The following is a 15,680-nucleotide window of genomic DNA, read 5'->3' as shown; positions in this document are numbered from 1 at the left end:
GGTAAAAAAGCCTCGGGGGGCCACATTCGGCCCACGGGCCTTAGTTTGATCTAGATCCTCTTGTCTCTTTTTTTGTAGCATGCAGTGTGATTTTACTAGGACTGTCAGGCTGTGAGCACTATCACTGCTTATTTTGCACTAATATAGTGGGCGTGTTTGTGGTTACTTGGTTGAATTGTGGAAGCGTGGTATGGGGGAGTGGTCACAGCAGCACTTCAGGATAGCCACTTTCATGGTACCAGCCCTCCTGGGAATAGAACCTGTTTTTTGTTTTGTTTTTTGTTTTTTTGTTTTGTTTTTTAATGTAGATACAATTGTGCTTGAAAATTTGAGTTTCCTTTGAGTTTCAGTATTTCTGCATCTGTTCTGATCTGATCTGTTGTTCATAAAAGCTCTAAGACTAGATAATGAGAACCTATTAATTAGCTACCTAGTATTGATCTTCATATTATTGATATTACCTGTTATTGACCTGATTGCTACCTTGCATAACTTGATATTTGATCAGATCTCAGAACAGCATTTTTCATTCAAGCCAGAAAGTTTGCTTTTTGTCTCACTTATTCACAGAACATTCTTGCAATAGCCATCTGGCTTATCTGTGCCATTTTCAGAAAACTAAGCAGATAGCAATGGTCTCCCTGGCCATGTACACTGTAGTTATTCATTGTTGTTCTGATGGTGGACTCCCCAAAAATTTGCCAATACAAGAGAGGCCTTTAGTTCTCTTGAGCCACTCCTGATTTTGATTCTCCTTCATGTGTTCAAGATGTGCCTGACAGAATCTCAAGTATTTCATTTTTGTCACCTTTTCCTTTACAAGTAGTGGTACTTATACGGTAAATTAGCCATGTAATATTTCCTGTGAAGTTATCTATGAAGAGGCAGTAAGTCTTTCTACTACTACATACAGCAGTGATACGTGACTCTGGTGAGGGGAAGGGTGATCAGTGTGGTTGGGGAACTCCTGTCTGCTACGTGATGTTGAATCTGTAACTGTGCAAACAACATACATTATTGTGGTTATAATGAGTACTTTTTCAGGAACATAGTGCAGTGCCGATCACAAAACATTACAAGTCATTTTATTATGTGTGTTGAAATGTTGTGGCAGCTGGCTTGTCTCTGATTGCAGGAGACAGGACAGAGATCGGCAACAGCTTTATAAATAATTTATTTGCTGGATACTTTAATGGTAGCCAGCAAGATCCATACTGAACATTAAACAACAAATAGGTAATGCAAGCGTTAAGGAGGCCTAGAGCAGTGGGATGTTTCCCAGAACTGGTGTAAAGGCTATACTGATGTCTATCTGGTCAGCTGTGAATCCAAACCTGCTGGGTCATTTCACAGGCACAACATATAATATAGAGCATGTGCTTATAGTCAGCTTCCAGGAATAAGCAGAATTCAGCCCTTCACTGTGTGCTCCCCACCTGCGAGTATTACAGTACTAGTACCTGTACTAATAGTGACTGCTAAAGCAAGAAGCTATAAATACTGTCACACATGACACAAGGCTTTCATGTGATTGTAGCTGCCATATGCAGCTGACTCTCTTCTTGTAGCAGAGCAGAGGAGCTTTGGCCCAGTATAATGACATGTTGTCCCTCATTTCACTGCAGTGCCCTGTTTGAAGGTGTGTGGCTTGTACTGTGAAAGAGATTGCCTGCTGGTGTGCTTGTAGCTGCAGGCAGGATCAGCAGCCACACACAGGAGTGAATTCACTGCCTGTCAGCTGTTCCTGTGCACCTGCTGAGCGCTGGTAACAGCTCTGTACAGGTGGCTGGGAGGGATCCATGTATTGGTGTCACATCTGAGTGCAGCCAGGGGCGTAGCAATAGCCATAGCAGGCACAGCAGCTGCTATGGGGCCCTGGAGCATAGGGGCCCAGGTGGTACTTGATGTTTTCACTATTAACTTTCTTGTGTTCCTCCTCCCTCTCACTTTGTCTCAGTGCCATGGACTATATGCAGTGAAGATAGCATGATAATGTAAATTGCCCAATTAACACTTGTCAATAGGGTAGGGGGCAGTCGGCATTGTTCAAAAGTGCCTGCATCTGATTGCCCCATGAAAGTTTTGCTATGGGGCCCCATAATCTCTAGCTACACCTCTGAGGGCAGCCATACTTGGGCGTGAAATTATGCAAGTTTTCCACTGGGTGTCAATTACTGATATTATTATTTAGTACTTATATAGTGCTGACATCTTCCACAGCGCTGTACAGAGGATATATTGTCTTGTTACTAACTGTCCCTCAGAGGGGCTCACAAATTAATCCCTACCATAGTCTTATGTCTATCATGTAATGTATGTATCGTTGTCTAGGACCAATTTAGGGGGAAGCCAATTAACTTATCTGTATGTGTTTGGGATGTGGGAGAAAACCGGAGTGCCCAGAGGAAACCCTCACAGACAAGGGGAGAACGTACAAACTCCTTGCAGATGTTGATCTGGCTGGGATTCGGGACCCAGCGTTGAAAGGCGAGAGCGCTAACCACTACGCCACCGTGCTGCCCATATGCATGACGTTCCAAATGCTGCCGTTAGGTTGCATAAAATGAAAGCAAGAAGGCGCTCATTGGCCGGCAGGTACATCAGAGGCTGAACTGCTTGCTAAGCCCACAGTTTAGCCATCCATGTGACAGAACCCTAAATGTGTAAGCCATTTGACTATGGGTATGGACCCAAGATTCTGCTGGCATTATAGTCAAATGGCCAGCCATGTGGTAAACAGGACAACTGATATCACTGGCCACTGGTCTAGATTAATATTAGCAGTTCAGTATAGGCTTTTTAATGCCTAGTGATGAGTGAGAAATTCTCCTAACATGCTATTAAGCTTCATCTAGGAGACAGGAGTTAGGACTAGTAAATCATTAAATAATTGACACATTTGCTGATTAACTAGCTGCAAATGCTTAGATTTTATAACCCCAACTCCTACCACCTGTGCGGGGTTCATTGTTAGAATATTTTGCTCATCACTATTAACTTGTAATATTAAGGAGTGGTCATAAACAGTGTGATGTAAACTATTGGCCATTAATGTGAAAGGTTTGTACTAGGGTTACAGTAAAGGCTGTTGTCAAGTAGTATCAGGTGGCATTTATTAGGGGTGATAAGTAGTCAATAAGCTACCAATGCAAAGTCCTAGGTATCACACAAATTGATCAAAAGTTGATGAGGCGTGATGTGAATTGTACACCCAAAAACAGAAATACCAAAAAAAAGGCTAAAGGGCTCGGTGGTTTGTAGTTATGTCCCTTTATTCAGCTCCCATATAGGTATTTCTGTCTAGCCCTCATCCTGGAAAGTTAAAGAGCAACTGAAGTGGGAAGAATATTGAGGCTGCCATATTTATTTCCTTTTAAACAATGCCAGTTGCCTGGCAGCCCTGCTCATCTGTTCGGCTGCTGTAGTGTCTGAATCACACCAGAAACAAGCAAGCAGCTAATCTTGTAAGGTCTGGCAATAATGTCAGAAATGCCTGATCTGCTGCATGCTTGTTCAGGGTCTATGGCTAAAAGTATTAGAATTAGTATTAGGCAGAGGGTCAGCAGGATAGCCAGGCAAACTGGTATTGCTTAAAAAGAAATAAAGATGGCAGCCTCCATATCCCTTTCGCTTCATTTGCCCTTTAAGGTTACAGTGGCTTCTGTGGGATAGGGTGTGGGAAACAATGAGCCAGTATTATTGTTTATAAGTAATCTTGGTACTGTTTGTAAATCCCTTTGCTTATATAGTGCATGCCTTCCCTGTTTATAGCTGTAGCTGCAGCTGTTATTTCCCAAACGCCTGACTGTTCTTATATAACCTTTGGTCTGCATTGCTCGCGACTCACTTCTGTTTCCTCTGCTTCCACAGTGGGCAATTTGCCATAGTGAAGAGATGCAGAGAAAAGAAGACTGGTATAGAATATGCTGCAAAATTCATCAAGAAAAGGCAGAGCCGCGCCAGCCGTAGAGGGGTGACCCGGGAGGAGATAGAGCGGGAAGTGAGCATCCTACGTGATACCCAGCATCCTAACATCATCACCCTGCAGGATGTGTATGAGAACAAGACTGATGTGGTCCTCATCCTGGAGCTGTGAGTTTCAAGGGTTAACAATGAGAGGATGACTGCTTGCTACAGTGACAGCTTCATGACATGGTCACTGAGGGGAATAGGCAGTGGGGGACAATAAAAGTGACATTACATGTTTAATGAGTCCATGAACAGGTAGCAGAATGGCCGTGCAAGGTAGGACAACATTTAAATATTTCAAATTATTAGTTAGCACTATTCATCTAAAATCAAAACTATTAGTAATGCCGGAATAAAGGAAACATTAAACAGAGACAGGAAGCACTGGACGGGTCCTATTCCAGAAGGAAATGAAACAACTCTTCCTTCCTTCAGCTTCCTCTTCATCTTCCTAAGTGATGTCTTTCACATAATGTCATTCATGCAGAGGCGTAAGAGTGGGTGGGGGAGGGGCACCCTGTGTGACAGGATTATTATATTCAAGGTAACAGGAACTTCTTGTTGTTTTTCATAACACCCAAACTCTCATTAAGATCACTTAGGGCCACTAAACTGTTATTTTATCAATGAGTAACTATAAAGGGGCCCATTAACTATACAATATTTTCTTTAGATGCGAACATTCAATAAGATTTGTGGCATTCTAAGTAATCAGAAGGTAATTATGGATTGTTCTCATAAACAAGTTGGCCGGGGCACTTTCTCTCTTCAGATGCGATCGTAAAATCCAATATTCGAAAAAAAATCTGTATTCCAATCAACCATAGAATTGGTTCTGGTTAATTTTCTCCATGTACTGCGTGTTTTTTGGACAATTAGATCGTAAAAATCTGATCGAATGATCGCATCTGAAGAAAATATTGTACTGTTAATGAACACCTTTACTCAAATGAAGTTATCCTTGTAGAAGGTTCTGCACATTTCACATCAGAAATGTACAGGGGCGTAGCAATAGGGGGTGCAGCGGTAGCGACCGCATCGGGGCCCTTGGGCCAGAGGGGCCCCGAAGGGCCCTCCCTTAACTACAGTATTAGCTCTCTATTGGTCCTGTGCTCATAATAATCTATTCTATATATACATTGAGTAGTGGCAAACATTAACAAGTTCTTCTCCATCCCCTTCTTGCACCTCTGACACTGTAGTTGCCATTGGCAGGTTTTGGTGCGCCGCATCAATTGTTATGTAAAGAGTGCCTGGGGGGCCCCATTGTAAAACTTGCATCGGGGCCCACAGCTCCTTAGCTACGCCACTGGAAATGTAGACAATAAAATAATCTTACTTCTATATATATATAGGTTTGTTTGTGATACAGTATATTAGTGTATTGAATGTATGATCAACTGACTACCAAATAGCTAGATTTACAAATGTAAAGCTATGCATACAGGTTTTTTTGTTGAGCTATTTGCTTTTAGCTCCAGTGAAATCATCTTCCTTTAGGTCTCCCTTTTGACACTGTTTTATGGCCTACCCTGTGTCAGTTAATATCTTTCTTCATTGGCAGGATTTCAGGGGAATTACAAATGTCTGGAATCTGAACTCTTATCTTTGTTCTCTAACCCAGAGGCAAAACCATAAACCACAGCTATTCTGTTGCAGATTCAGAGCAGAGGGCCCACATATCATATACAATATAAAAATATTTTCTTGCTACCAAAAGGCTTCTCATTTTTCAATGAAACAATTTCTTGAAAGGACTGTTGTACTTAAAAGAGATGCTGTCCGGTCTAAAAGCGTCCATAGCTTTTACAGCCAAGTTGTAGTGAGCATCTATTAAAGTCATGTTCCACCCTTGCTAAAGAAAAAAAAATGCTCTGAGTTTAGTAATCCTTGCTATGTGTGGAACTGGACTGAAGGGGTTACTTATTTCTCAATAAACGTGTCACTTCAGAGGTTTAGCTACAACTCATGGCCTATTCTGGAGCTTGGACTCAGTTCAGAACACCTCTATACAAACAATTAGCTAAATACAAAGACACACATTTATTATACTATTTGGTGTCACATTACCACCTTCATAAAAAAGTAGTCAGACTCCAGCTTTTATTCATATGAGTTAAGGTGGCCATACATCTGTAGACTTGACTCTGTCGATCGAGCATCAGATTTGATTATTAATGAAAATCGGTGCCACCGAGAGCATGCCTGAGAGAGAATGTCGGGCCATAATTGGTCGCATTTACCGATTGGAAGTCTCAGGCCGACTTGCTTGATTGGATGCATAGCAGCTGCGGCATGCAATAATATCAAACAACGAACGCAATGGAAACCCTGGCTGCGTTCCCCAAATGTAGGTGTTACCCCCCCCCCCCCCTCCCCCGGTGCCTGTGCATTAATACTTTACCTGTCCAGTGTCCACTGCTTTCTCTGCACTTTTCTTCCTCATGCATGCCCCTTGTGGTTGCCCGCGTATTGCATGTGGGGCGCATTTGTGATGTCAAGTGCCCCACGTGCAATATGACGGCAACCACGTGGGGCATTAATGAGGAGGAAGAGTGCGGAAACAGCAGTTGCCACCAGACAGGTAAAATATTAATGCACGGGGTGGGGGGTTCATCTACAATTGGGGGGATGCGGCAGGAGGTGATGAGGCAGTTTCACTAGGCTGATTACCAAAAGATTTCATGCTGAAGTCGATTGGGAATCAACCTGCAGTTTATGACGACCAACAGATCTCTTTCCAATCAGATATGATCAGAGAGAGATCTGTTTCTTGGTCGATTGGCTGCCAATATCGCTTACGGTGTGTGTGTGTGTGTGTGTGTGTGTGTGTGTGTGTGTATATATATATATATATATGTGTGAAGTCAGCCCTCCAGAAATGTTATGTCCGATCATTGAGGCAAACTTGAAGTGAAAATAAACTGATGTGATGAACAATTGTACCTATACTCCTATTCATAAATATGGCTTTTCTAGAATCCCATTTTTGTATTTTGGTTTTAAAAGTTAATACTCAAGTTTTATAGAGACTCTGAAGTCTCCTGAAAATGAGGTTTTTATTTTAAAAACCTCATTACCATTATTGTCCCTCTTAAAATGCTGCAGAACCACGTCTGAAAACCCCCTCAATCACCCCAAACTCAATAATGCAATAATATCAAACAAGAAGGGCAACCAGCCCAAACTGCTCCACTTTCTTCTTCTTACTGATTCTGACCTCACAGAAAAACAACCAGGTACTTTATCAAACTGGATGCAAGTGAATCACATGGCTACACGGCTGCTTCTGATTAGCCTGATTAGTCACAGAGGTAATTTGCAAACCATAGACTCTCCCTTTTATCCTACTGCTGTCAGCAGCAGTGGGAAATAAGGAAGGCCAAATAAGGCCCAAATCTCACAGAAAATCTGTGGCTACTATGTCCTTTATGGTTCACTCATGCAGTGCATACTGCTTGTTTGTAAAAACAGGAACAACTGCACCTCCAAGAAGAAAATCTGCCTAATAACTAGTCACAGGACTGCTGAGATAAACATGATTTTCAGTTGACATTCAAAGAATCCAACTTTTGGATTTGGAAAATAGAGCTATGATAGCCAATCAGAAATATTGTATTAATTCCTGTATAAAGAACACAACTGCCGTTTTTCAACAAACAGGGCTACCCTGTTCATCTATTAAAGTGAGAAGGACGTGGCGCAGAAATATTTATTTCCTTTTAGGGTCGGTTCACACTTGTTTCAAAACCATATCCGTGGCTCCATTTTTTTTTGCCCTGGACAAAAACGGAGCCATGGATACTAATGTTAAAAATAGTGTCCGTCTACACACACTTTAAAAAATGGATCCGTGGGCCAGGGGCGTAACTAGAAATCCCCGGGCGCCCCTGCAAAAAAAAATCTGCCCCCCCCCCCCTTGGGCCCGCTCGGGGCTGTTTTGGGGGGCAGAAGGGGTCGCAGCATCAGAGGAGAGTGTGGCTGCAGATCGGTAGGGAGGGGGGACATTCCCCCCCCTCCCTCACCTTGGGCTCTCCTCTCAGCGCTCCCCTTCCTGCAATCTTTAGTGACAGCAGGCAGCAGCGGCGGCAGGATAACACATACCTCCTTCCAGGGAAGGACTGGGACCTTTCGGCCTGGGGGGAAACACAAACTAGAGGCCCTTTTTCATGGCAGCCTCAGCCCAAATGACGTCACACACGCACCCCACATGCTATATGCCAGTAGTCACGTGGGGCGCCATTGAGAAAATACATTAAGGACACTTGCAGGACAGCGGGACAGGTAAAGTATAACTGCACAGGCACCGGGGGTCACATAATACATTTGGAGGGATGATGCAACCACATCGGCCTGAGTTTTCCAGAATCTCAGATTTGACCAATTTCCACCTGAAATCAGTCAAATCGTCGATTGGGCATGCTTGTGGCAGCACCAATTTTCATTCAATTTGATAGTAATTATCTAAACAGTTGGTTGATCGCCAAGTCAACAGATGTATGGCCACCGTAATTCCTCAAGGCTCCCCGCCACCTCCTCACACACACTTATGTCCAAAGAGGAACTGTTCCTTTAAAAGAGGGACAGTTGGGAGCTATGATTGTGAGAGAGCATACAGATGATTTTTTTTTACGGACCCTGCAGGCAAGCCTCTGCTCTGCATCGTACTGTGTACATTTACCAGCTTGCCTGAGCTCTAATTGCTCTGTAATTGTGCTTTTATTTCCCTAAGCCAGCCTAGTGGTTCACATTGCCTTATACAAAAACCTGAATGCAGCAGGCCCTGCACCAGCCCTAAATCATTAAATGAGAGGCAGCCTGGGGGGAAATTCCCCCCCTTCCCCCCAGGCCAGTCCTCCCCTGCCTCCTTCGCCCCGGAGGTCTCTGTGTAAAAAGGAAGTAACATGAAGCTCTTAGACATCGGAGACCTTCGGGGCGAAGGAGGTATGCGACCTGCCTGCTGCTGCTGCTCGCTGTCACTAAAGATTGCAGGAGGGGGAGCGCGGAGTTATGCTGCTATTGTTACGCCGGTGCCGTGGGCTCAGTTTTAGAAAACTGAATAAAGAGTCCGGATTTTGTAGATTTTCAGGGAGCTCGGATACCCGCAGAGGCAATGAAAGGCAACACAAAAACGGATCTCCCTCTACACAGAGAACTTTTGCACACAAAATGGATGCCAAAGCAGATTGCCTACTGCCTGCTCCTCCCCTCAGCGTCATCTTTGCGGACCTCTTTATCCAATAGAAACACACAGGAAGGAAGGGCACGTTTTTGACATATGTTTAAACAGACTGGAAACGTATGCTGCAAATGCACAACATTTTGAAAAACTGATCAGTTTTTTAGAAAAACTGATGCGTTTAAAATGCATTCAGATCTGCAACCTGACAAGTGTGGACCGACCCTCAAACAATGCATACTGTCTGGCTGTCCTTCTGATTCTCTGACTGAATACTTATAGTCATAGACCCTGAACAAGCATACAGATCAGATTTTCAGACCCAAATCTGACCCGATTAGCTGCATGTGTGTTTCTGGTGTAATTCAGAGACTGCTGCAGCCAAAGAGATCAGCAGGAGTGCCAGGCAACTGGTATTGTTGAAAAGGGAATAAACATGGCAGCCTCCATATCTTCTCACTCCTTGTTCCTTTTAAGTCTCATACAGACTTTAAAAACTTTAGCCTGCAATATAGGCTAATTTATAACTCTATGGTGCATTTTCAAAAACATCCAAAGCGTGTTTTTTTTTTACTGTGACATTGGAGCAATTATGCTAATGCTTCAATATTCTAATGCTCAATGATGGACCAATGACAGGAGATCTGTTTTCATCAATGTATACTACCTACGGTATGTGGTTAACCAACAGAACCCCTATATAAGATACTGAGAAGTTGAGTGTTCCTAACAATTACAATGTGGAATATTTGGGAAAGTTCTGCTAAGATACAATGGCCTCAATTCACTAAGCTTATCTCCTGTCTTTAATAACTCTTCTAGAGTTGTTACCATGGTGATAAGGCATGTAGTATTCAGGAAACATTTTACCTCAGGCAAACCTAAAGTTAACTCTTCTGTCTTTAAGTTAACTCTTCAATCCTTAAAATAACTCCAGTCCAGAGTTAAAGACAGGCTGTTTATTAACTGCATTTGAAAATAACTACAGAGGAGGTAAATTAACTACAGAGGAGGTAAAATAACTACAGAGGAGGTAACTTAACTACAGAGGAGGTAACTTAAGGTATGAAGAGATAAGATAACTCTCTCTTATGTGGAGGTAAGTTTTCTCTTGCCTTATTATCTCCAGCATGATCTTAGTGAATTGAGGCCAATGTCTTAAAATGGCATTTTATACCATGTAAAAAACCTGGTTCTATTCGCCACATTCGCCACATCCTGTGTTTTTGTTCTTAAGTCCTTGGTTTTGGATTAAGGTCAAGGATTGTAATTTTGCCATCACTAGGATAAGACCAGTTGGACCCTTTTGTCAGTTTCTTGGCCAAAATGCCAAGTGAATTAAGGAAACAATATGATTAGGAAAAAGGGAAAAAATGGAAAAAGAGTGAGCTAGACGCCGGGGTTAGCACTATCATTGACTCGCTGTGGATGTGGGTGAACCAAAAGAAGCATATAGAAACTAAAAAGTTATGTTAATGACTCTGATTATAACAATTGGTAGGTTACCAATACCAATACATATTTGCAGATCTGCAGTAATTATGTGAACTCTTGTGCTGGGAATACACCATGAGTTTTTTCAGCAGATAGATGGCTCGATAGATAATTTCTGACAAGTCCGATCTAATTTTTGATTGTTTTTCTGAATTATTTTTTCATAGAAGTGAACAGAAATCATTCAGAAAAATGATTGGAAAATCGATTGGGAAATTGAACAGAAAAACCATCGGCCAGTAAATCTGCTGAAAAAAACTCATCATGTATTCCCATCATTAAAGATTTGGAATAGGTTTTATTGAAAGGAATTACAGTTAATTGTTGTGTGAGGACAGCAAACACCTGCAGCTGACCTGCCCCTCCTATAAGTGTTCACACAGATGCCAATGTCCCAAGGGACTGAACCCATTCACTAAAAGGACTTTTCTGTACTCTGTAGTCATAACAGTTTAGACCCTTTAAAAAAAAATTGGTTCAATTTGAGAACCTTGACGCTAATGTGTCAGAAATTGTTGGTGTAAGCATAGAGCAAACAAGATGATAGAAGTGACAGCAGTGCAATCAGTAAAGTGCTTGGTGCATTGTAGTGTCCTCACAGTTGCCGAATTATTGGATAATAACAGTGGCCAAATTATTGGATTGAGTGCTGACAGGCTAAACATGCATCTTATGCCAGTGCATTTTACCAGTATTTCTGTGCTACCACAAGAGGGCTTTACATTTGAATGTTCCATAGGTTTATTCCAATTGGCCAACTTCAACTGTTACAGTTAACACCTCCTAGTATTATCACTATTATTTGTCACGATTGGTGTCAGCAAGTACAAAGTTCCGATTATTTGGTGATCTGCAGTATGTCCAAATAATGCAGAAACTTTATCTGATTATATGGTGATCTGCAGAATCACCAATAATACAAATATAGCAACACTAAGGAATGAACGTGACCTTAGTCACACGTTATTGACAGGCAGATCAGGTACAGATACAGAAGGCAGAGGCAGAACGATATTCAGGCACGGTTGGCAACAAGATCAGATGGGCAGAGGTACAGAATCAGGAGACAGAGACAGAACGGTATTCAGGCAGGGTTGGCAACGAGACAACGAGATCAGATGGGCAAAGATACAGAATCAGGAGACAGAGACAGAAAGGTATTCAGGCAGGGTTGGCAACGAGACAACGAGATCAGATGGGCAAAGGTACAGAATCAGGAGACAGAGACAGAACGGTATTCAGGCAGGGTTGGCAACAAGATCAGATGGGCAGAGGTACAGAATCAGGAGACAGAGACAGAACGGTATTCAGGCAGGGTTGGAAACGAGATCAGATGGGCAAAGGTACAGAATCACTGAGAGTAAGAATAGTCAGAACAAGCCAGAGTCATACACAGATAATAAACAGTATAATGCACAATCCTAAAGCTGTGTGAAATCCCCGGTTTCCTCCCGGATCAAAGCACACCGGATCTAACTAAGGTCTGAGCGCTAACACGAAGTGATCGCAACAGCAGACAAGTTGCTAGTGACTCCTCCGGGCTTAAGAGCCCGAGGAGACCCTGAGGCACGCCCCCCTACGCCCAGCCAATAGCAGCGGCGGATGCCTGGCGTGACGTCAGCCAACCCGTAGGTCAGCTGACGCGCCTCCTTGCCGCATAAAGGTCGCGACGGTGCACGCACGCGTCAATGCGACTTTATGAGCAGATGACAGCCCCGTCCTCGCCATGCTAGACGCCCGAGGCACGGGCGCACCGTTCGCCAGAGAGGTGGAGGCCTCCGCGGTGGCAGCGTGGTTCGCCGCGGCTGCCTCCTCATTAATCATTACATTATTATTATTTACTGTATTTATATAGCACTGACATCCTCCATGACATTTCCATGTCCTCCACAAATAGTCATGTCGCTAAGGCAAGGTTTACACTTATCACTGCAGAAAATGTAATATTTATTTCATTCTTATGGAAATTTTCACATGCATTTTTCAGAACAGCTAATGAAAGTCAATGGGTATTTGCATGCAATGTGCAGATTTATGTTGCAAATTTTAGAATTAGTGAGATTTTCCATTGACTTTCATTGGATGTGCAACTAGCACATTTTCACACATGCGCAAAACACATGTGAACCCTGCCTTATTGTCTCTCTTAGGAACTTACAATTTCATTTTTACCAGATCAGTTGTCTCATTACCTTATTATAGTCTAATGCCAATATTGGGGGTACTTTAGAATTAGTGACCTAGGTTTCTCCATGATCTCACACAGACAGCAAAATTAGAAATAGGGGAGGAGAAAGAAGTGACTTCAAAGAAGAATAAATTAGTGATGGGAAAAAAGGGGGAGTATAGTGGGTGTGGTGGATGGGGGTGGGGTTTGTAAACATTAGAATGCTACAAATACATATGTGTCACTAAGATAAAGGCATGCTTGAACACATTTAAGCCATAGTTGAACTATGGATGAATTCACTTTTCACAGAACTGAGAAAACATTGAAGTTCTGCTGGATCAAATTTCCTTGACTAACATTTGTTTGTAATATGGAACACACTACATCTCTATGGTCTGTGATAGGTTGCCTTCTTTTGAGAAAGTGTAGTTCCTGCTTTCATCTACTTCATATGCAATGTGTTGGGACCTTAGGGAGGGGAAGGCCACGGGATATGGTGAACTGAGGGAACTTATTTCAAAGTCTTGTGTTTTCACGCCTGTGAACACTATTAAGTCAATTTCTTTTTTTCTATGCTTCCTTATTCTTGTGCCTACTTTTTTCTTTTTCTTGTCTTAGGTTTCTTACTTTTTCTTAATTTCCTTACTTGATATTTCATTCTGTTAAAAAAAAAGTTGGCTAGCATAGTCTATCGTGTCCTAGAATGTGATGCAATGATGGATGAAACAAAGTCTGTTTATTTTTGTAGGTTTTAACTATTTGCCAAACTAAATAAAACTTGTTGATTATAAAGAAGAACAAACTTTAGTCTGCGGATGATAGGCTGCTAAGCACCTACAGCCGGCCAGCCAAATACAGACTACCCCTATGGCTGTTTATCAGGCAGAAAACTTAAACCAAAGGTGTAGCAGTGATCAAAAATTTGTTTTGGTGGACTGGGCATTGTCAAGAATAATCATTTTTCAGGAAATGTAAACAAAACTGAATTCAGTGTTTCCAGGTCAAATACCCAGCAGACTATTATTATGTTACTGTTTTCCTTGTAGCCTGCAGTTGTTTTCCCCAGGGTGCGGTACAATTGGTTTGCCATTGCTTAATTACCAAGGCTGCTACATGCATAGCCTTTGAAGTTGATCAGAAATAGTCAATAGAAGATGCTATAAAATGTGAATGCTAATATATTGTACATTTATAGGATCAATTAGATATTAGCCAAATATTTTGAAGAGCTGAAAGATTGTGTCTTCTACAAATACAATTTCAGACATGTTTATATCCAGAGGATTTTTTGGCATGTTAGGCAAGTAATTCTGCCTTGAGGCCAGTTTCAGACTACGGATTGGACGGCCGCACTGCACTGCCAAAAACAGGCCTTTGGGGATTACTGTGTTAATATTACGCGGTAATCCCCTTCTGGCTGACAGCCAAGCAGGAAGTGACACTCACTTGCGCTCACTTCCTGTTTCAGAAATACACAAGTGCATGGAAGCGTATTGTAAAAAAAAATATGCTTCCGCACATGTGCGCCGCACTGCCGCCACCAACATTTTTAACATTCCTGCATCGCCATAAACTTACATCACTTCCGGTCCACCTCAGATCGCCACAGCTTGATGCATAACCGTGTGGGAACGTAGGTCTATCCAAGTGTCGGGGATGCAGCAAAAACATCACTTCCACTGCATCGCACTGTACCGCGGCAGTATGAAAGTCCCTATAGACTTTCATTGCCTTGCGGTGGGGTGCAGTAAAGTTACTGCACCGCACTGCCGCATTGTGAAAGGGCCCTTATGCTGGGAATACACGGTACGTTTCTGTGCCATTAAGATGGCTCGATTGATAATTTCCGACATGTCCGATCACCCGCCCGATCGATTACGCACTCGATACCGCATGGGGAACAATGGAAAAAGATAAGGAAAACAAGCAGAAGATAAGAGAATCACCCGCGGTATCGAGCGGGGAATTGATCGGGCCACAGAATCGAGCCACGAAAACGTACCGTGTATTCCCAGCATTAGTGTAAAACTAAATTAGACAACAACAAATATGGAAGGCTGCTGACAGCCTAGGCCCTAGGGCATGGAAGGCTAATCTTTTTTCCTGTTGTAATTGCTACAAGAAAAGGAGATCTGGAAAGACATTCTAATTCAATTTATAGGCACTTAGGAAGTACTGTCCTTTTCAGTATACATGGTCTAAGAGCTGCCTGCCGAAACTGGAGGACCATTATAGGATTTGAGACCCAAGACCTACTACATTGTGATACAATCGCCAAACAAATAGAAGTTTATGCCAGCTTAATTGAAAAAATTTGTAGAGGAAGGACAAAAGTTCATGTGTTCGTGGCTTCGGCTGTTGAACGATTTTCTCTTGGGATAGTTCAATAAATCAATTTTAGATACAAAGAAAAGGTGCAATTTATCAAATGTTTTTAGGCTAACGCAGAGATTTATTTACAAAGGGTGGAGTGCAGCAGAAAACATTGGAAGTAGTGAGTGATCCAGCAGATATTTTATAGAAAATGCCCTAACAGGCAGAATATGCAGAGGATTGCTAAAGGGTTTTTAAATTAAATTTATATTTCTTCCTCTCCCATTTGATAAAATTTGATTGTGATGAATTGAACGTTCCTAATTTGCCCCTTATCTTATCTCGAACACAAGTTATATTCACATTCCTTTATCTATTACAGGGAATTCTAAAATCTTTAGTTACCCAGTTGCTGGAGAGGCTAAATGTGTATGTGAAAAAAGGAGGGGGGCGAGACATATAGAAAAGATATACGCACCAATCTGCTCCATAAAGTGTGGACAAAAAGAAGGAACACTTTCAGTCCATATACACAATATACAGTACATACCCAAG

The 15,680-nt window shown here is 42.3% G+C and overlaps 1 protein-coding gene across 3 annotated transcripts in view; it reads left to right on the top strand.

Moving 5' to 3' along the window:
- Positions 1 to 15,680, top strand: part of DAPK2 (death associated protein kinase 2) — a 134,483-nt gene that overhangs the window by 44,392 nt on the left and 74,411 nt on the right. For all 3 annotated transcript variants that reach the window (XM_068275801.1, XM_068275798.1, XM_068275799.1), the window contains exon 3: positions 3,871 to 4,092. In XM_068275801.1, coding sequence (XP_068131902.1) covers positions 3,871 to 4,092 — 222 coding nt within the window. The remainder of the gene's footprint in view (positions 1 to 3,870; positions 4,093 to 15,680) is intronic.

Source organism: Hyperolius riggenbachi, chromosome 3 (genome assembly GCF_040937935.1).
Source record: "Hyperolius riggenbachi isolate aHypRig1 chromosome 3, aHypRig1.pri, whole genome shotgun sequence".
NCBI classification, from domain to species: domain Eukaryota; kingdom Metazoa; phylum Chordata; class Amphibia; order Anura; family Hyperoliidae; genus Hyperolius; species Hyperolius riggenbachi.
Note: the sequence above shows the minus strand (reverse complement) of the source record. Positions and strands in the feature narration are given on the sequence as shown.